This window comes from Antechinus flavipes, chromosome 1 (assembly GCF_016432865.1).
Source record: "Antechinus flavipes isolate AdamAnt ecotype Samford, QLD, Australia chromosome 1, AdamAnt_v2, whole genome shotgun sequence".
In the NCBI taxonomy this organism is placed as follows: domain Eukaryota; kingdom Metazoa; phylum Chordata; class Mammalia; order Dasyuromorphia; family Dasyuridae; genus Antechinus; species Antechinus flavipes.
The window spans coordinates 185,169,453-185,196,928 of NC_067398.1; the positions used below are offsets into that span (position 1 = coordinate 185,169,453).

Genomic DNA, 27,476 nt, shown 5'->3' on the forward strand with positions numbered 1-27,476 from the left:
CTAAGCTCTGACAGTTTCTCTGACTGCCCACATCACACCTGGAAGACTGTCCTTCCTCATCTCCATCTAATGGTTTCCCTGTACTCTTCAAGTCTCAGTTAAGATCCCATCTCCTTCAGGAAACTTTAGCTAATCCCTCTAATTTATAGTGCCTTCTCTCTGCTGGTCATTTCCTAATTAACCTGTATATAATTTGTTTGTTTGCATGTAGTCTTTGCCCCGTCAGACTGTGAGTTCCCTGAGGGGTAAGGACTGTCTTTTGCCTTTTTTGTGTTCCTAGATCTTAGCACAATGTCCCGCATATCATGGGTGTTTAATAAATGCTTATTGACTGACTGACATTAATTAGTAGGAGAGATGAACCCAAGACTCTTAGACCACACACGAATTATTCAGTTTCCAGTATAGTCCTAAAAGCAAGAAGAAAAAAATAGCTGTTACAAATTATTTCATTGAGTCATTTTAATAGTGTCCAATTCTCCATGACCCAATTTGTTGTGTTTTTGGCAAAGATATTGGAATGATTTTCTACTTCCTTCTTCAATTAATTTTATAGATGAGAAACTGGATGAGAAACAAATGACTTGTCCAGGGTCACACGGCTAATGAGTGTCTGTGGTTGGATTGAGAACTCAGATCCTCTTTATTTGTGGGCCAGTGCTCTATCCACTGTCTACTTAGCTGCCCCTTAGAAATTATACTGATGCTTTATTAAAGGCATTACAATCATTGAAAGAGCTATATAGCTACATATATATATAGCATGGTACAACAGAAAGGGTGTTGAACCTCTAATCACTGGACCTGAGTTAGAGTCCATGGTATACCCTCCTTGAGAAAATCTAATAATTTCTTTGTGCTTCAATTTTTCTTTCTGATCTGTAACATGAGAGACTAGATGACCATTAAGGTCCCTTTCAGCACTAGATATATGACCTTTGAATCCTGTGAATGTCAGAGAGGTCAGCAAACTTCAAAATATTCCTACCTTTTCTTCTGGAATATGGAGAGTTATGTTGATTATACAGTGACTCTTATGAAATCAGCATGTATCAGATGCAATCTGTCAAGTAGGAATGATTGCAATATTCAGCAAACTACAACCAACAGAATAATATGATGGCTGTTATCACAGCTAAGGCAACTGTTCCTTATGATGTCTTTTGCATATATACATTATATAGAAATATAAATCTAAATATGGGTCTTTCAAATAACCAAAGGCAGAGAAAAAAATTCATTTCAGAGTTATTAGTGACTTTTAGCTTCAACTCAAAGCCAGGTTGGTTCCCTTGCCAGCACTTTCCTTGCCATAGCCATCTAGTATTACCTTCTAGAAAAATGCCTAGGCCAGTTGTCCAAGTAAAGCTTATCCTCTCACCTCATTCATGGTACATAATCCTGCACAATCCATGAAAAAGATTACTTTGAAAATGTCAGAAGGATTAAGGTGGGGAGGAGGTAAGAAGAGCACATAACACAAGATTATGTAAATTCAGTGTCTCAAAAATGTTATTTGTTAATCATGACAGCCAAAAGTATCAGAATAAAGAATTATTTTATATAACATAGAATCATAATAGCTTTTAAATAGTCCTTTAAGGTTTATAAAGTACTTTCCTTACAACACCTACTTAGAAAAGTGAGATATTATAATGTCTGCTTTATGAACCAAAAGACTGAAGCTCAAATGGATTTGCCCATATTGAACCTGCCAGTGTTAGAGATGTGAAGTGACTGCAAACCTGTCAAGTGACTGCAGATTGAATTAGGGGGTCACTTCTTGCAGCAGTTTAGATGAACTTGAGTTTTAATCGTGTGCAAAATCTTCACAGAAATCATTTGTGGAGGGTCTCTCCAACAGCTCTATACCTAAGCCTTTCAACATTTTGTGGAAGGCAGTATAATATTCAATTTATCTGTTATCACATCCTCTGATCATACCTTTCCTAATTAACATCTCATATTCCAATTCTTATACACAGCTCACATCTGGTAATATTCTATAGCTTACTCATACTCATATGCATCTTTCCATTGTCCTTTTGTTCACAAACAATTTTATAATAAAATTGTAGTGTATTTTGCAGTAAATTCCAGGCTAATATTTTTCTTTGGCTAAAATACTACTTTAAAGCTACAGGGAGATAGCATATCACTGTGTTAATTGTCCAGTCAGAAAATGTAATGAGTTGAGTTCAAAACTTGAAGTACCTGAATTTTTCACCAGATGGTGCCCTACTTGAACTACCAGATGGATCCTAATCAAATACTCTCTGGGCATTTGCAAGGAAATAGCCACTTTCTGACGCTATCCCCAGTGATCACTAATCAGCATTTAGCTTGTAAACAACTAAATTTCCTGTCAATATGGTCACTACTACTAGAGCCTAACTTAATCTCAGGCAGAATTTTAAAATCTAGAGTACATGTAGTTTTCTAAAAACATTTTAATAACTATCTTTCAATAAAATTGGTTTCCTTTGTAATGTGATATACTTTATTTTATACTCAACAGTATTCTAATAAGGGAATCCATGCTCACTTGCTCACACTTGCCGTCACCTTCTTCCTTTCCCTTCTCCCCCTTCTCTCTCTCTCACACACAGAAACATATGTGCATGTGCACTAATATTAATCTAGGGGATGAAGTAGAATATTGCCCCAATGTATCATATCTGGTTGAGCCTCTAGTCGATGAAACGTTTCCATCTCATAAGTCATTTCCTAATATAGTACACATTCAGAGATTTACCTGTGTTTAGCTTTACTAGAGTCTCTTATCAGTAAGGAGCTGATGCGAACTGTAGTTTTTCATGGCCAGTAGTCAAGATCCTTCAGATCCCATGAAAATAAAGCTATAAGGGCCAGGACCCAGGAACTTCTGAACTCTAAGGAGGAAGATAGGAACTCTGGGGCAATGGAACTGTACCAGCAGTGAGACAACTTCAAGTTCTTTGAACTAAATATTTCCATGAGCAGTTTGAACCTTGTCTGGCTCATTTATTCATTTAAGGAATGATCCATTTGGACAGAATTTTGCAATTTTCCCTAATTGTGTTTTACCATTACCCTCCTACTCCCCTCAAATCATTAAAACCTTGTTGATTTTTCCTCTGAAACTTTATGATAGATTGTCTCCACATAAAGATAAGATAGCTTTTTTATTGCATTCTGAGCCAGTGTTTGTTATAAAGGAAAGGACCACAGAAGGGTAGAAGGACAAAAAGGAACCCAAGAGAGCAATTTTCCTAAGATTTAACAGAAAGCCTATATTAAGCTATATCTCTGAAGACATAGAGGAGTTTCATTATGGTCATAAAGTTTATTGGTCATAGAAAGAAAATGAAAAGAAAACAAGACAAAACACCCTTGTATAGAGACAATTGCCAACAACCATCTCCCTTTTAGGTCTTTATTATGGTTTCCTTCTTGATTGGAGAGTTTATACAAGGAGAGCTCAATAGCCTGCAATGATAGCCCATAAAAGAGGAAGATAAGAAAGTGCTTTCACACACACTTGCCCTTTCCCCCATTTCAAGTTTAAGGCTCAAAGAAAAGTGTGGATGAATTTATTTGTTTTAGGAACCTGTAGTAGCCTTAGAAATCATTAAAACTGGAGTTCTCTCTGGATAAATTCCAGCTGAACCATTGCTCATCATCTGCCCCTCATTTGGAAGAATCTCAACACTGTAATAGTTTCCCATTGATCACTTTATTGCTCATAGAACTCCAGTTTCCATCTCTGCTTCTGGTACCCCCATTTTTAGAAAGGATAAATTTCAAGAGGAGGGAAGAGACTAGCAAAAAAAAGAGATGTTTTGTATATATAGTATTATTTTACCACATGACATGACTTCTGTATCAATCAAAAAAAGCAAAAGCACATCATGATTCTGGGAAATTAGAGAGGGTTAATACATTCTCGTACAAGTATCATCAGAACTGCTTTGCCAATCTCTTATTCTATGAATCATCACCTCAGGTTCAGAGAAAACAATTCAGAAAGATGACAGGAAAAGTAAAAACACCAAGCTTTACAGGCAATAGGGGGTAGAACTTGAGTGAAAGCACAGACCGGAGATGTAAGATAAAGTTAAGGGAACCCCTAAAAGACCAATTTGGCTAGAATATAGAGCACATAAAGGATGAAAAATATGAAATAATAAATCTGGAAATGTAGACTAGATTGTAGAGAACTTGAATCCTTTCTAATCTAAGAAGAAATGGAGAACCAATAATTGTTTTTAAACATGGAAGTAATACTGCATTGTTTGTTTTTTTAAAAAAAGATTGATTTAGCATTAGACTATATTTGAGTACAGGTCCTTCTTCCAATATTTAATGACTGAATTGCCAAAGATAAGTTACTTTTTCTCCAGGAGATCAGTCTTCTCATCTGTAAAATAGAACTCAAAAAATAGATTGAATACCAACTCTATAGTATCTACTTCACAGGGCTGTTGAAAGAAACAAATGAGTATTTAAAGCACTTGGCAAGGATACCCTTAAGATAGATAGATAGATCATTCTCAAAAATTGTATAGAGATGAAAATGTACTGTCATATGGGTAGATACTTGCTTATATCTTTACATAACTGCATTTTAAAAATTAAACCTAAAAAATTTTGCCTAGTATTTTAGTATCTTCTTCTCTTTGAGATAAATATCTTGAAAAATCACTCTCTGGGGCAGCTAGGTAGCATAATAGATAGAACACTGATCCTGGAATCAGAAGAATCTGACTTCAAATCCAACTTCAGATACTAGCTATGTGATCCTGAGCAGGTCACTAAATCTGAACTGCTTCCCCAAAATGCACGTGCATGCATGTGCACCACACACACACACACACACACACACACACAATCACTCCAAATTGTGTCATTTCTCTATAGAAATTTCTTCTATATTAAATTGTTCTTTCCAATTTCATCATATTAAGTTCTATTTCTATAACTCATAGATTACACTGGGTACAGAAGGTATTGAGCCCAAATAGGATGGTTCCATAATCATTTGATAAGAAGAGACCATCCACAGATATGCTCCATTTTCAGTCTGTTGAATTTCTTCCAGTTTTATCTATAAATGTTCTTGGAAATATTTGGCTTAGTTGCTCCAAATTCTAAAGTTTTTGCAAGCTTGTTTTCCCTTCCGTTGCTTTTTCTTTTTATAGACTTTCCTTTTTCTGTTCTTTTTTTGGGAAGGCAATAGAGCTTATAATCTCTGGTCATTCTGCTCCAAAATAGAGTAAATTTTATAGAATAGATGGATTTATTTTCTGAAGTACCATTGTCATTCATTATTCTCTCTTCAGTGCACAAAAATATCAATTGTTTGCTGGCTGAGGTGACTTCTGGCTTCTCTTTACTACCTAAAGAGTTTCGTATTGCTTCTCAAAGAAATAAATATTATAATCAGTGCCTACACTTTTACTATTCTCTTTTTTTCAGCCTCAATCGCCCATTTGAACAGGTGAAGTTGGATTCTTTTTTTAAGTGCATAGATAATTTTTTCAACTTTATTCTCTTCTAATTTGGCATTGTTATTTTTGTTAATTAGTGATTGGTCTTACTACACAAAAACAGCTGGTTATGAAATGATTGTATAATCAATCACTTAATATCTTGTAAGATATTTTCTTTTCATTATTTTGCAGTACTGTTCAGTATTCACAATGTTCAGTACCTTCTGACTCTTATATTTGAAGAAAATATTGATGATATTAAAAAAAGGAATTCCATGAGTAATTGAGAAACTATTATTCTCTTTAACTTCTTAATTAGACACAATTTTTTCAACATTTCTTGTCATCTTCCCCTATGCCCACCTAAATGATTATTTATAAAGCATTTCTCTACATCTTTGTCCTCTGGAATAGATGTTGGTATATACACTGCAATTATATTCTTGACAGTCTAATTTTTAGTGCTTATTATGAGCACCTCAAGCACAATAACCAAGTGTTCCATGAAACAGTGTTTCTTATCACTGTTATATGAATCATGAAATTAAGTCGGAGTTGGAAATAGGGACATTCTAAAGTTAATTCATACTGGCTTATAAATATGACCTTGTTAAGTTTTCAGCAAAAGCATTTACATCTTGGAGACTGACAAATGCTACAAATCAGGGCTTGATTTGTTGTCTTGTGGATTATTTGAACTTTTGAAAGTAATAGAAAAATGTTAATAATGCAGAATAAACTTATTGTATGATTTGAGAGACCTGGTTGTTAAATATATACCATCAGACCAGTGGTTAGAAGAAATCTTTAATTTCTCTATTTTTGACTATAGGGAGAATTTGCATTGGGATTCTACCCACAGGAGGGTGGGGCCATGAATTCCAAATTTTTATTTAAAAAGAAAGCTCAGCTCAAACATTTCATTTCTCACCTGGATGTGTGATTTTGACATGTTCCCATGTTCCCATTGGGTTCCTTTCTCCTAACTCAAGTTTTTCAGGTTTTTTTTTTTTTTGTATTCTGTCTGTCTCTGATTAAATTGTAAGCTCCTTGAATATGGGGACTGTCTCCTTTTTTGTTTGTTTTTCATATTTATATCCCCAGCACTTAGCACAGGTTTGGTACATAAGAGGCATTTAATAAATATTTATTGACTAACTATGAACCATCTTTTCTAAATGATTAATCCAAAGTCATATTAAAATGCCTAAGCTGGGGTCTGAGCCAACTCCCAAATACAAATCCATTCGGGTCCCACCCAAATTATTATTTAGAGTTGCCAGTTAACAATTAATGTCTACTGAAGTATCATTCTTAGAACCCTCTGGCTCCATCACTTTAGAAATAAAAGTGGATTGAACAGGATCATACTTCTTTCATGAATTACCAAAGAATTCATCACCTAGTGGCCAGTCAATTGTCACATACACTTTTGCATATGTGACTAGGCTGGTCCTAGAAGCAGGTCTGGTCTGTCCCCAGATCCATACATAAAAGCCTTTGCAGCCTTATAAGGATTGTCACCCTCTATGCTCTGTTTGTATAGTCTTAGAGAACATGTTTTTCTCATGCCTTGATATGGAGTAGAACTTTGAAATAGATAGATAACACATTATAATGTGTTACAATCCACATTCTCTAAGAGAGGGCTTTACTGCGTTCCATAGAGTTATATATCTGTTTCTGCAATTGAGAGCCTGGGAAATGGATAAGTTCTTAGTTGCAATGACAATTTTATCAATTCTATTTCCTGGTACACTAGATCAAAAAGGGGGTGGCCCAAGAAGTGCATAGGAGGAGAAACATAGAAGTCATAGAATCATGAATTCTCAATGGTTAAAGCAAGGAAATGAGGCTCAGAAAGATTAAAATGCTTGTTCAAGAGTTACAACTTTGCTCAGCCTCAGTTTACTCTTCTGCAAAATGGGAATAATAATAACACTTACCTCACAGGTATGCTTGGATTATATAATAAGATGACATGTGGTGTATTTCTCTCTAAAATCATGCTTTGTGTGTCAGAGATTGCACAACTTTTCTCATGAGCAAGAAATAAACTTTTTCCTACACTCATTAAAAAAATAAGATAACACGTGTAAAGCTCTATGCAAATCTTAAAGTTCTACATAAATGTGAACTAGTGTCATTGGTGTTTTAAAATTTCTGTATTAGAGTTAACAGTTTTACATGCAAATTTCTTTTTCTGTTCCTTATATATTGCAATACTCATTTGTTGATTTTTGTTGCATTCATAATAAATATTTTAATTAGTTAAATTTAAAATAAATAAATAAAATTATTTTTAAAATAATTATAATTTTAAATTTAAAAATTCAAACAAGGTCACACATGAGGAGAGTGAAAGACCCAAGATTTGGACATAGGTCTTCTGATTTTAAAACCAATATCTTTCCTTAGAGTAAATTTGGCAAAACAAATCACAGGAAGATATTTTTTCTGCTCACAAATATTTCCCCATGGATTCCAACAATTAGAAATTCATTTGGATTAATTAAGTCTTTTTAGAAAGTAGAAGTAGTCAGCCAAATTCCAGCTAAGACTACTCAGAAAGGAGAAATGTTGTCTTGGGCTGGAAAGAAAAAGACATGGTAGAGCATAAGGAAGCTAGGGTGGGATGAGAGAACTTGTACGTGAGTATTTGAGATGGGAAAAGAAAGGAAGGAATCAAAAAAAGATTTAGGAAAGAATCCTAAAGACAACAAAAACGAATTTTGCCTCTTTTACAATTTTGCCCTGGAGGCTTGTACTGAATGAGCATCTGACTGAAAATAGTTGCTACTGTTTGCTAATAATTCCTAAATTGAAATCCCACCTAATTTGAAGAGCCGAAAACCTCAGCTTTCAACAATCCAGCGCATTCTCCTCAATCAAGTTCATTCAAAGAGTCCCATTTAACTCAGCACAGAATTTCTCCATTCTCCCCTAGGAGGAGGAAAAAGGAAAGGGATAGGTGCTTACATCTCTCACTCCCTCATTTGTCTTTTTCTGCAATATTCAAAAGACTCATCATCCAAACCGTTAACTTTGTTCCTTTCTTATATTCAGGACCTATGCTGATTCTAGGAACACTTTGATATTTATTTTTTAATCTGTTTCCATTCTGCTACCAGATGTGATGCAAGTCTTGCAAAGCTCTCGGGAGACATTAATGTCATCAGGCATGAGTACCAGAAAGTTGAAAAAGACATTCAAGCACTTAGGTCTATTCTGGAAGCTTTTTCTAGGACTGTGGATGTGAAGGTAAGCAGCAAGAAATGGAATGAATATTTGCATATTCTCCTATAGTCCTCTTATCAAAATGTCAGCTTGGGCAAGAAGCTTCTCATTCAAACCAGAGGTTATGTTGATGGATGCTACCTTGATAGCTTCAAACCACACAAAAATACTATGGAATCAAAGAGTATAATACAAATATTATCAAATGACAGTTCTTAGGGATTATAAATTCAGCTTCTTACCTGTGTCATTTCTTATGTAAGCTTTATATAGATGATATATTGATAATACACTATGGATCACAGACTTCTAAAAGCTGGAAGAAACGTCCAGGGGTCCTTAATCTAGGCTCCAAGAACTTTAAAAAATATATATTTTGGTAACTGTATTTCAAGGTAATTGGTTTATTTTATGTAATCCTACAAATATTTCATTTTGTGCACTTAGAAACATCTGAGGGGCAGCTAGGTGGTACAGTGGATAGAGAACCAGCCCTGAAGTCAGGAGGACCTGAGTTCAAACCCGGCCTCAGACACTTAACACTTCCTAGCTGTGTGATCCTAGGCAAGTCACTTAATCCCAATTGCCTCAGCAAAAATAAAAAATTTAAAAAAAGAAAAGGAAAGAAAGAAACATAATTCTGCTAAAGAGTCCATCAACTTCACCATACTGCCAAAGAGGTCAATGACCAAAAAAAAAAAAAAAAGTTAAGTATTCCTAATGTAGTTTAAATCTCCTATTTGACAAATGGAAAAAAAAAAAAATAATAAGGCTTCGGGAGTCCCAGTCATACAGAAAGTTAAATGGTTGACTCATAAGTAGAAATTAGATTCTAATTGATTCACTATCAATCATCAAGAACTTATTTAGTGTCAATCATTGTTATAATTCTGCTAAAGAGTCCATCAACTTCACCATACTGCCAAAGAGGTCAATGACCAAAAAAAAAAAAAAAAAAAGTTAAGTATTCCTAATGTAGTTTAAATCTCCTATTTGACAAATGGAAAAAAAAATAAGGCTTCGGGAGTCCCAGTCATACAGAAAGTTAAATGGTTGACTCATAAGTAGAAATTAGATTCTAATTGATTCACTATCAATCATCAAGAACTTATTTAGTGTCAATCATTGTTAAGAGTATACAAGAAGAGAAATGATACAGTCCTGGACTTTAAGGAGCATGCAATTTACCAGAGAGAGAATATATATATTTTATAAGTACATGCAAAATAAATAAGTACATTTTTGGTGGGGAGAGCACTCCTCAAAGTTGCCTTATCAAGAAAAACTGAATAATATTTCAAAGACACATTGCTCCCAGTTTTGGCTAAACTTGTCCTAGGATCACAGATGGCCAGAGCTCTTGGGTGAGGAATAAGATGGAGCCTCTCAGAGCCCAGTTGCTTCCACTGAAAAATTAAAGTGTTGGTGTCTAATATTTCCAAGGTTCCTTCCATGATCCTAAAAGAGAAATTTAACCATGGCAGCACTCTTTATGCTGAATCATGAGAATAAATGTGTAATGAAGATCCAGTGATCTGTTCTCCTGCCTCTCCTCCCTTCACTCACATTCTCCAGCTACTGTTTTTTCTGTCTGGGGAACAGGAAGCATTAATCTTGGTCTACCAATAGTAAAGGCAAATCTTTGGCATCCAAAAGTTGTCTTATAATCAAGATAAATACACTGCCTTTATAAACTAAGGAAATTCTTCAAAATCCAATTCAGACAATCAAGTTTTCAAGCTGAAAACGATCTTATTCTTATTGTGTCTGGATTCTTGTGATCCCACTTACAATTTTCTTGGCAAAGATACTAGAGTGGATTGCCATTTCCTTCTCCAGCTCATTTTACAGAGGAGAAAACTGAAGCAAACAGAATTGAGTAAATTGTTCTGTCACAAAGCTAAGTTTCTGAGCTAGAATTTGAACTCAGACTTCCTGACTCCAGACCAGGTGCTTTCTATACACTATACCACCTATCTATTCAAACTCATCATTTTAAGGCCCAGAGAAGTGAACATGCTTACCTTTAAGGATCTTGGATCAGAATCCCAAATGTATGGGAGATACAAAAAAAAAAATTTATTACTTACTAAATGCGTATTTTGTCCTGTCCCAGAAACAGCCACTCTCCATGTTACGTATGAGTTTGTTGTTGTTTTGTTTTGGTAAGGCAACATGTTCCTGTAAAGGCTCAAAGCCTCCAGGGTATAGTAAGTAAAACAGGCCAGGAATGTTAGGGAAGCAACATGTCCAAATCTTGGCCAAGGCTCAGGGGGCATTGTCTGAATTCTGTTTCCCCCTCAACACTGGTTCTGCCCTGACTCATATAAGCCACTTCAACTTTTTGCATTCCATAACTATTCCCATACCTCCATCACTGAGTACTGCCTTCAGTGCAGAAGCTGTGCACTACCTTTTGAAATCACCTGGTAGACAAATAGAATATTATAGTCCCAGCAGAATGAAATATCTCTCAATATCTTTTCCCTAAAACAACTTCTGGAACTATTGAGTCAAATTCATTTGAAAATTATATTTTTCAAAAGCAATCTTGCCTTAAATCCAAGTCCTGCTCCTCTAAATAAAATGAGGAAGTCCTGATGGGCTGGCTCACTCAGGTATTCCCCGTTGTATTCCTTTCAATAGGTAATGCAGCTATTAGGAAGGATAGACTCTTACGGCATGGAGCAAACCTCAAATTTAAAGGCAGTCCAGGGGGATAATAACCATGAATTGAGTCTTCTGAATTTCAAGTAAGTGAATGGAAGATTTTTAATTATGTTAAATGCATTCTGAGGGATTTTGCTTATCAAAGACATTGGCATAAAACAACAAAGCAATCTTGAGAATCTCAACCCAGCCAAGAAACAGAGAGGCCTTCTAATGCAAAATACACTCAAGCAAACCTGACAAATGAGGAAGAAATATGGCCATTAAAATGATGTCATCCTGTTCTTGAATATGCCCTGAATTTATGTGATCATTTTGACTCTGTTAAGCAGTTTTCTAAGAAATAATCATTCAGATTTCTATAGTGCTTTTAAGGTTTTATAAAGTGTTTTCTCCATAATAAAATAGATTATAAAACTTTTATTAGCCCCATTTTACAGATGAGGAAACTGAGGGCTAGAGAAGTAAAATGCCTTGTCCAGTATCATACTTCAAATAAGTGGAAGTTGCAGAGAAAGGTAGATTTGAACTTTAATGTAAGGAAGAACAATTCTCAACAATCAGAGCTATACAAAAGTGCTGGCAGTGGGCCACATCAGAGACCTAAAGCAGAGAGACCAACCAATTAATAACCAGTTATTAAGATCTACTCTGTGTCAGTTACTATGCTAAATAAAGGAAAACAAAGAAGCAAAAAAATAGTCCCTGTCTTCAAGAATTTTATAGTTTAATGGGAAAGACAACATATAAACAATATATAGAAAACATACTATAGACAGTTTAAATAGGAAATTAGAGAAGGAAGCCACTAGAAATAAAAGGGGATGGGGAATGCTTCTAGTTTAAAAAAAAAAAAAAAAAGAAAGAAAGAAAGAAATTTTAGTTGGGACTTTAAAAAAAATCCAGGGAAGTCATTAGGCCTAATGATACCTCACAATTACTTGTTGCTTTTCTTTTCTATGCATTTCATGTGTTCTACCTTAGTTACTATTAACACAAATATAAATTTAAATATGCCCTGACTTCATAAATTTTTCCATGGTTAAGTTGATTGAATATAAGACCTTGAAATTGAAAGAGGAAGGGAGGTGTTCCTGAAAATAAGCTCTGAAACACATGCATGGGCAAATTGTGGAATCAGACATGTTGAGCTAGAAGAGACCTTACCAGTCCACAGCTTCTTAAAATGTGGTTCAAAAAACTGAATGGGAAATCATGAAAAATTTGACAACAGTAAAAGATATCAAATATTTCGCCAAGATTGATTTATTTGTGTAAAAATAATCAAGCACATCCAACTCAATATGTTAATTTGCTTTTGTCTTTGATAAATGGTAAAATCATACCAAACAATTGTTTTAAAATAATTTATTATGATTTATTATCAGTAAATGTTTGATTTGCATATTTTATATACCTATTCATCTGGGGTTGTATAAAAATTTCTTGGGCACCTACTATATGCCAAACATTGTGCTAAGCTAAGGATAAAAAAGAAAACAAAAGACGATCCCTGTCTTCAATATAGCTTACAATCTAATGGGAGAAACAAATATACACAAAGCAAACTATATACTGTATAAATAGGAAAATATTAAGAGAAAGAAGGCCTTGAAATTAAGTGATTAAGGAAGACTTTCTGTAGAAAGGAGATTTCAGTTAGCACTTAAAGAAAGCCAGGGAAGACATCAGAGTGGAACCCAAATGGTCTGTTTATTGATCTCCAGAAATGCTCTTTCATTTCTCATCTTTGACCATGACTGCATGCATCTGTATTTCAAAGAAACCACAGTTTCAAAAGCTCAGCACATCCTGATGCTACATGAGTGTTGACATACACACACACAGGATTGCAAGTAGAGATTTACTTTGTATATAATTTATGTTTGATTTTTATGTCTTTATTTTTACTACTTAGAGATATGTTTAGACTGTAAGCTCCTTGAAGTAAGGGACTGTTTTAATTTTCTCTGTATCTTCTGTACTTGGTGCACAATAAATATTTAATAAATGCTTGTTGAGTTGAATATTTAACTCCTAAAGAGTTCACAGTTCACTGAAACTCTTGAACCTTTTTCAAATACAATATTATCTATTCTGGTCTCTCAGATCTTGTACTTGGAGTTTTTTTTTGTTTTGTTTTGTTTTGCTGAGGATGATTAAGTGTAAGACTTTATTCCTATGAAATTTCATTTTATTTGGCTTGGTCTACTATCCCAGAAAGGGGCAGCTAGATGGTACTGAATAAAATACTGGACCTAGAGTGAAGAAGACTCATCTTCCTGAATTCAAATCTGCCTTGAGACACTAAATAGAGGTCTAGTCATTTAACCCTGTTTGCCTCAGTTTCCTCATCAGTAAAATGCAAAGAAAATGGCAAACCACTTCAGTAGTATTGCTAAGAAAACCCCAAATGGGGTCACAAAGAGTGAGACAGGACTAAAAGACCAAGAAACAATAAAGTGTTGTTGAGCTTGTCAAGATCTTTTTGAACCTTGACTGTCAGTGTATTTGCAATCTGATTCAGCTTTGTGTCATCTGCACATTGGTGAGCATGCCCTCTATGATTCCATCCAAGTCATTTATTAAAATGCTAAATAGCATGGGAATAAGTACTTATTTCTGGAACACTCCCCCCCATCTCACGGGAGACCTCCTTCAAAGTTGACATCAAATCACTCATGATAAGTTTGAGTATACAGCCATTCATTCAATTCCAAATTCATATCATTTTACCATCTTCTAGCTCTGGAGCTCAAAATCTATGGCAAATAGAATCCAATGAAACTTCACTTTAAATGTAAAATCCATTTTTACAGCATACAAAAGCAAGTGAATGAATTTGGCCAATCTCTGATCTAGCTCCACTTTTCCGTAAAACTACATTGTTGTGTAGTTTCAGTTTAAACAAATTCTTGAGACCCTTTTTTAGGTTTATTGGCAAAGATACTGAAGTGTTTTGCCACTTTCTTCTCCAATTCGTTTTACAGATGGAGAAACTGAGGCAAATGGGGTTAAGTAACTTTGCTCAGGGTCACATAGCTAGCAAGTGTCTGAAGCCAGATTTGAATTCGGGAATTCCTGATTCCAAGCCTAGTGCTCTATTCACAGGTATATAGGAATATGAAATAGGAATACAAATCAAACATGTATTAAAAAGGAACTGTTTCAGGCCATTATTTTTCAGGTTCCATTCTCTTTTTTTTCCCTTTTTTCAAAATAAAACATTTGCTCTTTTTCAGTCTTGTGCTATTTTTTCTATCCTCCACAGACTTTTAATGATCACTAAGAATGGCTCAGCAAATCATATCTGCCAGTACTTTGATTAGTGGAAAATGGTTTTTGGACTGGAACAAACAAGCAAAATAAGAATTTAGAAGCTCTATCTTTTCTCTGTCATTAATTGTTAAAATCTCATCCAGTCTAAGCAGCAGTTCTTTAATGATCTTTTCTTCACTTTACCTAGGGAAAAAAAAAAAAAAGAGAAAAATCAGGGATTTTTTTTTTTTTACTGTCCTTGGTTTTCCCCTCTAGTTTCACTTTACTCTGAGCTTTACCATTCCTGCCATTTGTTAAGGGACCATGTCACATTTCTGTATTGATCCTTGTTATGTGCCTCTTCTTTCCATTTTCTGTGGATGCTTTTTTAAAACATGTTGATTGGTGCCCTCCCTGTATATTCCACTTTAGTTTCATTAGACAGATTCTCTAGGGGAGCATCTTCTTCAATGTAATTATTTCTCTTTGTGTCTTCAGAATTTCATTTTTGCACTCTGACCATCTTTGTTAGGTTGTCTTCCCTCATAGAACTTTGAGAAACAGGATACTTTTTATCCTTTCTCTTTGAAATCTCCTCTCTCAAAATACCAAACATATGTGTACAGGTTTTTCTCTCTTTCCTCATTCTAAAATGGAGTAGTTATTTTCACCAAAAATTCCCTCATTTCCATCCTTACTACCAGTTCTTCCCTGTTTGTAGGAATAAGATCTAGAAAAGAATTTTCCTTCACTGGTTCCTCCACTTTTTAAAATATGAAATCATCATTATGTGAAGTTAAGGGATCAAGTTGCTCTAATTTGAAAGTGAATAGAAAGCCATTCTTAAAAATTGGGATTCAAATTCAACCTCTGATATAAACTGGTTGTATTATTCTGTTGTTTTTTGTCTTGCCCTGCAATTAAACTGATTATGAGTGAGGCAGAACAATGCAAAATCCTCAACAGCACTTTCTCCTCCAGTCATCTAAGTCCAATGGCAAGATGAAGGTCAAGACAACTGGCAATGGCCTGGGGGTTCAGTGGATGAACTTGACTTTTCTAAATTAAAGTCTCCTAAGTCCCAGTTCACCTAAAGCCAAGTCTTCTTGACTGAAGGCTAGGTAAGAGTTGAGACAAAAGAAGAATCAATTTATCATCATAAAGATATATATCAGGGAGCTGGGAGACCCTCAGTTTCAGGTTGGAACAGAAAACGATTGCTATTAAAATCATTCTAAGTCATGAAAAACCTAAACAATTAGTAGGTATAGTGACCTAAAGTTGGAAGGCTGAATTTGAGTCCTGCCTCATTTACTTTCTAGTTGATGATAATTGGCAAGTTATTTTATCTTTTCTGAGCCTCATCAATGAGGAAAATAATACTTCCTTTCCCTATCTCAAAAAGTTATTGGGAGGAAAATACTTTACAAATCTTTAAAATGTTATATAAATACGAGACAATTGTTATGATTTTATTATTAATGGTGGTAATCATTATGCCAGTGGTACTCCAAAAATCATCTTCAGGAAGTATCACAGTCCAGACTGAAAAATATGTGCCCTATTGTCAAAAGGTCTCTGAGAAATTAATTTGCCTAATTTCTTGTAACAAGCTATTCTAATATATGCCACCAGTTACTGTCTGAATAAATTTCCTTAAGACTATCCTTAAATCTCCCTAATGTGATTTCAACCAATTTCCTTTATTTCAGAGACACAAATAACAGCTAAAAACCATCCTTCATGTTCAGTTCTCTATATCTTTAAAAATCTTACTATATTGCCCTTTGACCTCAAATCTCTTGATGCATTCCACAAATTTGGCATTATGCTTTTGGGAACTCTTTCACAAAATAATGATTCTCTCACATTAATATTCTAACAGTTTCCTGAAACAGAAGAAACAAAGTGAGTCAAAATTCTATCTCTGATAAACTGATCATTCAGAAATAAAACAACATGTCATTTCATCAACTTGGGGGAAAAAACTAATAATCATATTGTGTTATGTCATCCTTCTTCCTTCTCCTCCCAAGGGAGGGAGAGAGGAAGAGGGAAATGAAGAATTGTGTAAAAATCCAAATTCTGGTCTGATGCCATCTTTGTTCTAGATCTAGAAGAACAAACTTTGAGCAAGGAATCACAGTAGTAATTCTGTACCTAATTTCCCATGAGAATGTAACCAATAGTTGCATAGTAGTTGCTTAGCACAATGCTTGACACATAGCTGGCAATATCCAAATGCTTATTCTCTCTTTTCTACCCCCTCCTCAGTCAGCTTTACAAATCAATTTTTATTTTATTGATTGTCTAGACTTAAGAAAGTGATGGAGAAAATGTTAATAATATAGATTAAACTTTAAAATGTCATACAGTTTTTGGGGAGAGACATTTACCAGTATATCCTATCTACAATGTACTCCATAAAAATATATCTTCTAGTCTGCTTCTATTGATCTTTATCCAAACACTCTTCATCATTTCCCCGACCATATTCCTGTGTTTTTCCTCCCATGACTATAGATCTTTAATTAACAATGTTATACTTCATTTTACCTATCCTACTTTTGAATCTGTTATAACCTTCCAAATCATATCCTAGTCATGGATATCATCCTACCAGGTCCTAAGGGTTACCTATAAGACAAAAATATAGATTGAGAAATAAGGATGACATAAAAGGCATTCTAAGAATAATAATATTGTGGGAGAGTGAGCCCCATATGTGTCGCTGTAAGGGAAGAATAATAGACATCTCTAGACTCTTCTCTCCCCCAACTCTTATCCAAAGGAGGCTTTTGTTCTGCCGAGAAGAGAAAGGTGATTGCTTTCCTCAGAAAGAGAGGCTACCATATTAGAATTATATCTGTTTGCTCCCTTAAATAGTATCCATCTAAGTGATATGATCAGATTCAAGCTAACTTTTGATGACTTTATGATCTGGAGGAGAAAAGAAGGAACCCCAAGCTCTACAGCTAAGGTTTGACTCCTTCCTCACATATCAGTTCCACAATGAATACACATAGCAAATATCAAAGAAGTTCATTTATCCAAATCATAATAAAACAAAAATCAGAGAATATATACATGGGAGTATCTCCCATACTCTGTGCCAAACAACACAGAGTAAGGGAGCTCTCCCTTTGGGAGCAAGATATCTCGGACCAACATGATCCAGCATCCTGGATCTCACTCAATATCCAGAAAAACTTTCCAAAATCTAGAGAAGAAAGTTTAGAATGAGGGATATCATGGAAACTGCCTACTTCCCTCATGGGTTCCTAGAGTCTTGCTTCAACAACCTGAAGTAGGGTTGGCTTCTTCCATTTTTCTCAAAGTTGGGAGCTAAGAGCACCCTAAAGCATCTTGACAGTCAAAGAGGATTCAAAGGGGATTCACTTCCAGAGGGGGATTGGCAGAACTGAAACACTCTAACCTCTCATCCACTCTGTCCCCACTCTTAGACAGGGACAGGCCATTTATTTTCACCAATAAGGAGAGAAACACATCCTAATGGACTTTGTACAAGATTTATGCAGACCTTGGGAATAGAATTAGTATAAGCATAGACATGGGAAAATAAAGGATATATTCAGAGAATACTGATGAAATAGTCCAATCTAGTCAGGATATAGAATAACTAAGTGGTGGGGGTGGGAGGTGGTGGCTGGATGAATCACTGGATAAAGCCCTGGAGTCAGGAGGACCTGAGTTCAAATGTGGCGTCAACACTTAACACTTCCTAGCTGTGTGACCCTGGTTTAGTCACTTAACTCCAGTTCATACAAAGACACACACACACACACACACACACACACACACACACACACCTTTTTATGAATAGTGTGAAATAAGGCAAGAACCAAAACATGGAAGACCTTGGATGCCAGATTAGATTTTGTACTTTACTTTTCATTCTTAATTCAAAAATTAAGCAAAACATTGTATTAGTCACCATGGGTTATTTAAAATGATGAGCCCCTACTTTCACAGAGGAAAAAAAGGAAAGGAAGAAAAAAAATCTAATAAGGGAAATATGACATATAGAAACAACTATAATACAAATTATTGAATGATAGCTCCATAGTGCTCTGAAGGTTCAATGAGGGAAGTAACTATTTCAAATGGGAAGATCAAAATATAGATTATGGATGAATTAGAACCCAAGCTAAGCTTTGAAGGATTGAAAGACTTTTCAACAAGTATAGAAAGGGTGCGTGCGTGTGTGTGTGTGTGTGTGTGTGTGTGTGTGTGTGTGTGTGAAAGAGAGAGAGAGAGAGAGCACTATATTCCATTTATAAAGAATGACCTCAATAAAAATAAAGGGACCTGAAAAAGAGATATAGAAAAAATGGCAAGACCCATTTGACTAGAATATTAGAAGAGGTAAAGTTTGAAATGCATGGGAGCAATTTTAGTGTGAGAGGAAATGAGCTGGGGACACAGGACTTTTAGCTGGGAGAAATCTTTGAGAATTAAGTCCAATCATATAACTCCTCACAATTTTCCTTACATATAAGGAAACTGAGGTCCAAAAAAATTTGATTTATCTAGTATCAGACATAAGTAATAAAGCCACAATTTCTTGTAAAGAAATAAGGAAAAATATTTTAAGATGTTTTCCTCCCATGTAAACAAAAACATAGAGGTAAAGACAAGGTATTTAAGAATCTGAACAGCAAATGCAATAAACAATGAATTTGCCATATGACATTACCCTGAGATAGGCAGGGAGTGGGGAGGACCAATTCACCAAAATAACTGCCAACTTATAATATATTTCTATTTTAAAAGAAGAAACTCAAATTATTATGTATTTTTCTCTCTGGATTATTGTATTTATGTAAGTGGCTAGTATAATTTTTTAGGTTTTTTTCTAAACAGCATTTTTGAAAAGACAAAGATTTTATGTTCTAGTGAGCTTTGAGCTTTATAATTGATTTCTAAAACCACATCATCTAGACATTCTCTAGTGAGTTGAGACTTTGGCAATGACCACACGACCTGACCAAAAACATCCCAAAAAACACAGGCTTCATCAGCTAAGACCTTCCCATTGGACTGCCTGTCATAAATTGCGTTTGCAGCCCTTCTAAAATGGCCTTAATCAGAAATACAGAAAGTAATGGACTGAGTTTACCAACAGGATGCTTATAAAGCAAAAATTTTGGTCAGGATGAAATGCATCCATTTTTAAGAGAACTTGGCCTAAGCAGCAGCTGCCTTTTACTTCCCAGATAGTCTTTTTCCTGCTGAGGCTATTTAGTTGGCAATGATTTATCAAGAAAACAACTCTCTCATTGAGCAAAGGCACAGATTCAGATCTGGAGATAATCTTGCTGAATAAGGTTTCAAAAGACTACCAGAACATGAATTTATATTTTTAAAATATTAAAACTCTCGCTTACAAAATACTGGGGGAGGGAAGAGGTGAAGGGATGAGTAGGGAAAAGAAAGTGGAACCAAAGAGAAGCATCTTCCTAACATGGAAATAGTTTATAATATTGCCCAACTTGGGCAGAATTGTTTTATAAATATCATATTTCTTTCCTTGGCATTTCTTGATTATTTGATTTATCCTGTACATATCTTACTTGTACATAATTGTTTCAATTTTATCTTCCCCATAGAATGTGAGCTCTTGCCTTTTTTATATCCCCAAGACTTAGCACATGTCTAGCATACAGTAGATAATAGATAGATAGTAGAGTAATGTTTGTTTACTTGACTAACCCAAGAAAAAGAAAAGTTCTTCGTATTGTGAATAAATCTACAAGTGGGAAGACTAACATTTAGGTTCTAATCATAGGTGTCCAAGGAGCAGAGATCTGGACAGGTACTTGGATACTCCAGAAAAGAATTAAGTACAAGGAAAGTATAATTTTTGAAAGATGGATATGACTTGGAAAAAAACAAGGAGAAAATTTCTGAGGAGGCTAGAACTGAAATGCCTTTTTAATATATTCCTAATTAGAAACACTAAATATGATGATACAACCATTTTGAGAAGTACAGATTAGAGACACATTGATGCTTTACAAGAATAGCTGTCTTGGAATTAGTCTCTTACTTCTAACATAAGTCTTAAAGGCTTAATCCCTTAAAGTTTCCATGGAAAGAAAAGTCCCTTGATCTGTTACAACAGTACCAAACAACATTTCAGATGAAATTCCAAAAAAAAATGCCATTTGTATCAGGATGTCACACTTCCAAACACCGCTTTCCCACATTAATCTGTATTAGAACCATTCTCTTTTCTTAAATGAGTATATAATACCATTTCCTGATCTTTTAAAAGGACTTTGAGATCACTTTTTGAGGAAGAAAATTTAGCAGTCACTTATACTCTAGAATAGACCTTAAGCCAAAATATGAACCCTTCTTTCCAAAATCTCTCAATTACTATAATCCAGCCTACTTGAATATCTTCAATTATGGAAAAACTATTTTCTAATAGTTAGAAAGTATTTGGGTGCTTTCCTCCTAATATCATGTCTAAATTTACCTTTCTGCGATTTCTATTCCTTATCTTTTCTTTTGCCTTATGAGGCTCAGCAGAATGAGGTTATTCCTTCTTACAAATGATGAACCTTTAAATAATTGAAGATAGGTATCATGTGCTCTGTAAGTCTTTTCTTCTCTAGACAAAATATTTCCTTCAATCAAAAGACATGATCTTCAGTGTGCTCATTATTCAATCTGCCCTCTTCTGAATGTCCTTCAACTTGCAAAGTTTCTCCTGGTACTTGGCCCTTGAATTTAACACAGTACTTCACAGAACCAAAGAATCTTAGTAGATCACTGATCAGCTGGAACAGATCTAATCACTCTTCCAGGTCACAGTCATTCATACACTTGACCCTTCACCAACCAGGTTACCATCCACTCTCCCTCTTATTACTTGTTGGACCCTCTCCAACTTATTAATGATTGTCTTAAAATGTGATACTTAGAATGCAACATGATATTCCATATGTACTTAGATCAATGGTAGAATATAGTAGGATTATAATTTCCCAAATCATAGATTTTATGCCTCTCTTAATGCAGCCTAAATTCAAAATAGCTTTTTTTGGCTATCATATCTTTCTGTTGAAAGCCTACTAACATCTCAAAATCTTTTTTGTCCAGATAAACTAGTATTTGGTTCTGTGTCCCCGATCTTGTACTTATGAATTTAATTTTTTATTATAGCTTTTAATTTACAAAACATATGCATGGGTAATTTTTCAACATTGATCCTTACAAAACCTTCTGTTCCAACTTTTTTCCCTCCTTCCTCCACTCCCTCCCCTAGATGGCAAGTAGTCCAATACATGTTAAATATGTTAAAGTATATGTTAAATCTAATATATGTATACATATTTATATAATTATCTTGCTATGCAAGAAAAATTGGATCTAAAAAGAAAGAAAAAATCTGAGAAGGAAAATAAAATGTAAGCAAACAATAACAAAAAGAGTGGAAATGCTATGTTGTGGTTCATGCTCATTTCTGATAGTTCTCTCTCTGGGTGTAGTTGATTCTCTTCATTACTGAACAATTGGAACTGGTTTGAATCATCTCATTGTTGAAGAGATCCATCTCCATCAGAGTTGATCATTGTATTATCTTATTGTTTCCGTATATACTGATCTCCTGGTTGTGCTTATTTTTCTTAGTACATTTCTCCAAGCCTCTCTGAAATCATTGTGCATTTAAATTTTTATATAATTTAATTTTTTAAATAAAAATAATTTTAGTTTCAAATCTCACCTCTGATGCTGGCTACCTATGTGACCATGGTTGCACATCTCTTCCTTGAGTCTCAGTAAAGTACTCAAGGACTAGATGGCATCTGAAATCCCTTCCTGTTCTAGATCAATGATCCTCTATGACTATATTTTTCTCTATCAAATTTCATCTTATTAGATTTGGCCCAAAGTTCTCTTCTTTTGAAGTCTTTTTGGATTTTAATCCAATCTTTAGTGTGTGAGCTACTCTATTCAGCTGTGTCTGACAAATAGGCCTACCATATTTTCTTCCAAGTCATTAATTAAAATACAGAAAAGAATGACACCAAGGACAGCTCCTCAGTAAACTACATCACACCATATTCTTGCAAGCTGACAATGAACAAAATTAATTTACTTCAGGGATCCAGTTATTTACTGTTATGAGTTCAAATGTTGGAGTTCTTGTTCTTCTCAAAACACAGCCGGTTTAGAGGCTTGGAGCCCTTCGGATGTCTCCAGATCCAAAGGTTCTGTCCTTAAGCCTCTGCCTCTGCTTTCTTCAGCCTCCAACCAACGCAGAGATGGAATGTCTCTCTTGTCTCCTTCTGGGGAGCCCAGCCACCAACTACAGTGGTGTGAGATGAAGATGAATCTGGTTGTCCACTGAACTCTCACTCATAGCTTTATCCTCTGAAAGCTCTTTGTCAGCCACCAGCCAGCCAAGTGGAAAAAATGTATTCTGCCATAGATCCCTCATCGCTGGCCTTTTATCTGACTCTTCTGAAAGAATGGGATTATGGGTTTTCTCCCATAGTGCTCTCTGGCCCAACGAGCTTTAAGGGAGGTGGGGACTCCCTTGAAGTTAGAAAGTATACTTTGTGAAGCTGGCATACTTGTGGACTCCAATGAGTAAAGGTGTGAACACAAGCCTTGTATTAATTAGTTCTACTTAGTACCTTGTTTCAGGTTCTGGCCAAAATCTTCTTGTAAGATTAGATCAGCTCTAATTAGTTAGCAGTTAGTAAGGATTCCAACAATTCACATAGTCCTAAATCCATTGATCATCTAACTTCCACTTTCCCCTCATGTGCAAACATGAGACATTTTATATGATGTTTAAATGAAAGCTAGATCTTTTACATCTATGGTGTTCTTCTAATCTGTCAGTCTTATTAACATGTTATATCAAAAAAAAAAAAGGAATGAAAGTTGATTCAGCATGATCTGTTCTTTTTTATATAATTAATTTTTCTTTTTTTATTGGTAATTTAACAAATATTTCAACATTCATCAATAAGAACAAGATAGGATAAGAAATTATGAACTTCTAAGTTTGTCTACATAAATTAAATTTAACAAGATAGTTACAAAACTGCTTCATTTGTTTATTGACTTCGGTACTTTGTTCTTCTGAATTTTTAATGTGTTTTATTGATATTTTATCTTTTCTCCATCTATCAGCTACCCATTTACCTACTACTCACACCCCCAGGAGAAAACCTTATTAATAAATATCTATCTTCTAATAAAAACAAATCACCACATTGGCCCTTTCTGAGATGTATATCTCATTGTGCTTCTCTATTCCATTGCCTCTCTGTCAAGAAAAGAATATAGATTTTGTCACTGATCTTTTGAAATCATTATTGTATACTGCTTTAACCATAATTCTGAAGTCTTTTAAATGGTTTTGCTTTACTTTATAGTTGTGATTTTTGCATAAATTGTTCTCTTAGTTCTTCTCATTTCATCCTGCATTAATTCATGCATTTCTTCCCATATTTCTCTGATTCTATCATATTTATCATATTTTATGATACAATAAGGTTCCATTACAATCATAGACCACAAATTGTTTAGCCATCACCTAAGTGATAGACACTTCTTTTTGTTTCTAGTTCTTTATTATAAAAAGGGCTGCTGTAAATATGGGTCATGACCTGCTGTTGATAAAATCAGACTCTTAATGGTCTTATTGCTTCCGATTTCTAGATGTTCACAAACCACATACTGGTAATTATAATCTGCCATTGTACTAGTGGAATCCCATAGCTATAACCAGCACTATGCTGGATTGTTATTGTTCCAGGAATTTTGACCCCGCCTTTTCTTTCTGCCTCCCATCCCTCCCCAAAATGCTGCACAATGACTCAAGATGACTATCAGCCAGTAAGTAGAAATAATCAACATGCTAATCCTGAGATTTAGGCAATTAGTATAGAAAGATCATTATTATCAAAGCAAATTAATTGGTAATTCTTATTAAAACCTCTCTTTACCTCCCATAAATACTTTTTGGTATCCATGTTACCCTATGGACAAGAGTGCCTTTTGATGTTTTTTCATCTGATTTTACCTATATAAACATGCTGAAGTAGGAAGGGACAGGATCACATTGTCAATTTAATTCAATTTAGCAGACAACTAGTGCCTAAGACGCAAAAGGAATTGTATTAGACACCAAATAAACAAGAACTAAAAAGTATCAAAAATAAGTTTGCACTCTCTTCTCTCCCTGCCCCCCCAAAAAAGAGTTTATATTCTCTTGGAGAATACTTAACTTAAGTAGATAAGTAAATGCAAGATATTTTGACAAGGAAAAGAAATAAGCATTTCTTTAGCACCTACTATATGCCAGGCAATATACCTAATAAATATCTCATTTTATCCTCACAACAACCCTGTGAGGTAGGTACTGTCATTGTCCCCATTTTATAGATGGAGAAACTGAGACAGGCAGAAATTAAGTAACTTGCCCAGGTCACCTCAGTCTTCCTGACTCCAGCCCTAGGACTCTATCACTTAGCTGGAGAGGTTAAAAAACTAGGGACTCAGAAAAGACTTTGGACTGAATGAAGTCTCAGCTAATTCTTGAAATAAGTTAAGGATTCTAAAAAGCCAAAATGGGAAAGGATGAAGACTAGGAAACAGTTTGGATATTGTAGAGATGGGGAAGAGACCCTTGGGAACCTGGACAACTATGATGATGGTGTGATCCCCAATAGACATAAGTAAATTAAGATAAGAGGAAGTTAAGTAAGTTGGAGAAAACATGAGGGAAGATATTATGTTCTGTTTTGATGGGCTTGAGATGTCTCTGGCACATTTATATAGAAAGATCCAATAGGTGGTTAGACATTGATATTCAATCTCAACGTGAGATAATAGAGTTGGACATTTACATTTAGGGTAATTAGGTACATAGTAGATAGAACACTAGTCAAGAATTCAGAAAGATCCAAATTTAAATCTGGCCTCAGCCACATACTAGCTGTGTGACCCTTAAGTCATTTAACCCTATTTGCCTCAGTTTCCTCATCTCTAAAATGAGATGGAAAATGAACTGACAAAACTACAAAAGGAGTCATGAAGACATGGACATGATTGAAAAGTATCTAAACATTTTTATTTTGGAGTCATCTTAATAAAGATGATAATTGAACACATGAGAACTGATGGCATCACCAAAAAAATATAGAGGCTCTGGCTTTTTTTGGGGGGGGGAGGGGATGGAGTATGTAAATGATGATCCACAAGGGAGATTAGGGAATGATGAGACAAGTAGAAGGAGATACAAGAGAGAACATAAGGAAATGAAGGAGAAAGAGAGCATGCAGGAAAAGGGACAGCACAACAATATTGAAAGCTGCAAGAAATCGAGAAGGAATACTGAGAAATGACCATCAAATTTAGCAGTGAAAAAATGTGAGATGTGCAAATTTAGAAACTACTGCATATATTCACATGAACCATGTGCTTGATCTGTGGTTTAAAAAAAAATCCAGAACTCATATTGGTCTAATCAGCAATAGTAGACTATGCTGTAGATTGATCCCAACATAGCATTTTCATTTTGGTCTTCTTTAAGAACGAATAGGGGACAGAGTCAAGATGGCAGAGAGCAGACAAGACATTGCCTGAACTCTCCCCAGTTCCCTCATTATTAAGGCTAAATCAAGCCTCTGAATGGAGTTACACAACCCATAATTATTCAGAATATAATAGTTTTTCAGCTTAAGATATTTTGGAAAGGCTTCAGGAAAAGTCTGTCTCAATTGAGGGAACTCAGGCCAGTGCAGGCACATAAGATGGCCCAGTTCTGGGAATCGAGAGACTCTTAGGCAAAACAAAGCAATGTTGGCCACTCTGTCCTGGTTCAGAAGGCCAGTGGATCAGCAGATCAACTGTGAGACTACCAGTGCAACTACAGAAGGTAAAATATGAGCCCCTGAACCTTAGCATAACAAGCAAGATTTGGCCAGGCTCATCCAGCACAAGTGGAGCCTGCAGCTCACTGGCCCCACCACAGTAAGGGAGAAGCCCCTGTCACCCTACAGAGGAAGGTCAAAACAATTTTCCCTGCCTTTAGGAGCAGACTTCAGAAACCTTTAAAAATGAACAAAAAAGCAAAAAGAGCTCTGACAATAGATACTTTGGAGACAGGGAATATTCGAACCCAACCCAAAAGAGGATAGGAAAGTCAAAATGCCTTCAGGTAAAGCCTCAAATGTGGATATGACCCAGTCTCCAGCTAAAAAGGCTCTCTTGGGAGAGTTCAAAAAGGATCTTAAAATAGAGGTAGAAAAAATGGGGAAAAGAAATGAGAGTTATGCAGAAGAGTTATGATAATTTGGAGAAAATAGCCAACATCTTGACTGAAGAAAACAACTCCTTAAAAATGAATTTGGCAAAATAGGAAAAAGAAAAAACTCCTTAAAAATATAATTAGCAAAATGGGTGGGGGAATCCACTGAACAAAACAACTCCTTTAAAAGTATAATTGGTCAAATGCAAAAGGAGGTTAAAAAAACTAACTAAAAAAAGTAATTCACTAAAAATTAGAATTGGACAAATGGAAATTAATGACTCAATGAGATATCAAGAATCAGTTAAACAAAATCCAAAAAATGAAAAAATTGAAGTATAATATACATATTGGAAAAACAATTAACTTGGAAAATAGATCCAGAAGAAACAATCTAAGAAAAAACTCAGGAAGACCTGAGTTCAAATCTGGTCTCAGACATTTAATACTGCCTAGCTGTATGACTCTGGGCAAGTCACTTAACCCCAACTGCCTCAGCAAAAAAAAAAAAAAAAAAAGAGCCTGGACAACATATTTCA

At 35.1% G+C, this 27,476-nt stretch overlaps 1 protein-coding gene across 4 annotated transcripts in view; it reads left to right on the forward strand.

Annotated features, from left to right (window-relative positions):
- FAM81B (family with sequence similarity 81 member B) overlaps positions 1-27,476 on the forward strand; it is an 80,339-nt gene that overhangs the window by 37,231 nt on the left and 15,632 nt on the right. For all 4 annotated transcript variants that reach the window (XM_051993825.1, XM_051993835.1, XM_051993842.1 and 1 more), the window contains 2 exons: positions 8,603-8,732; positions 11,355-11,461. In XM_051993825.1, coding sequence (XP_051849785.1) covers positions 8,603-8,732; positions 11,355-11,461 — 237 coding nt within the window. The remainder of the gene's footprint in view (positions 1-8,602; positions 8,733-11,354; positions 11,462-27,476) is intronic.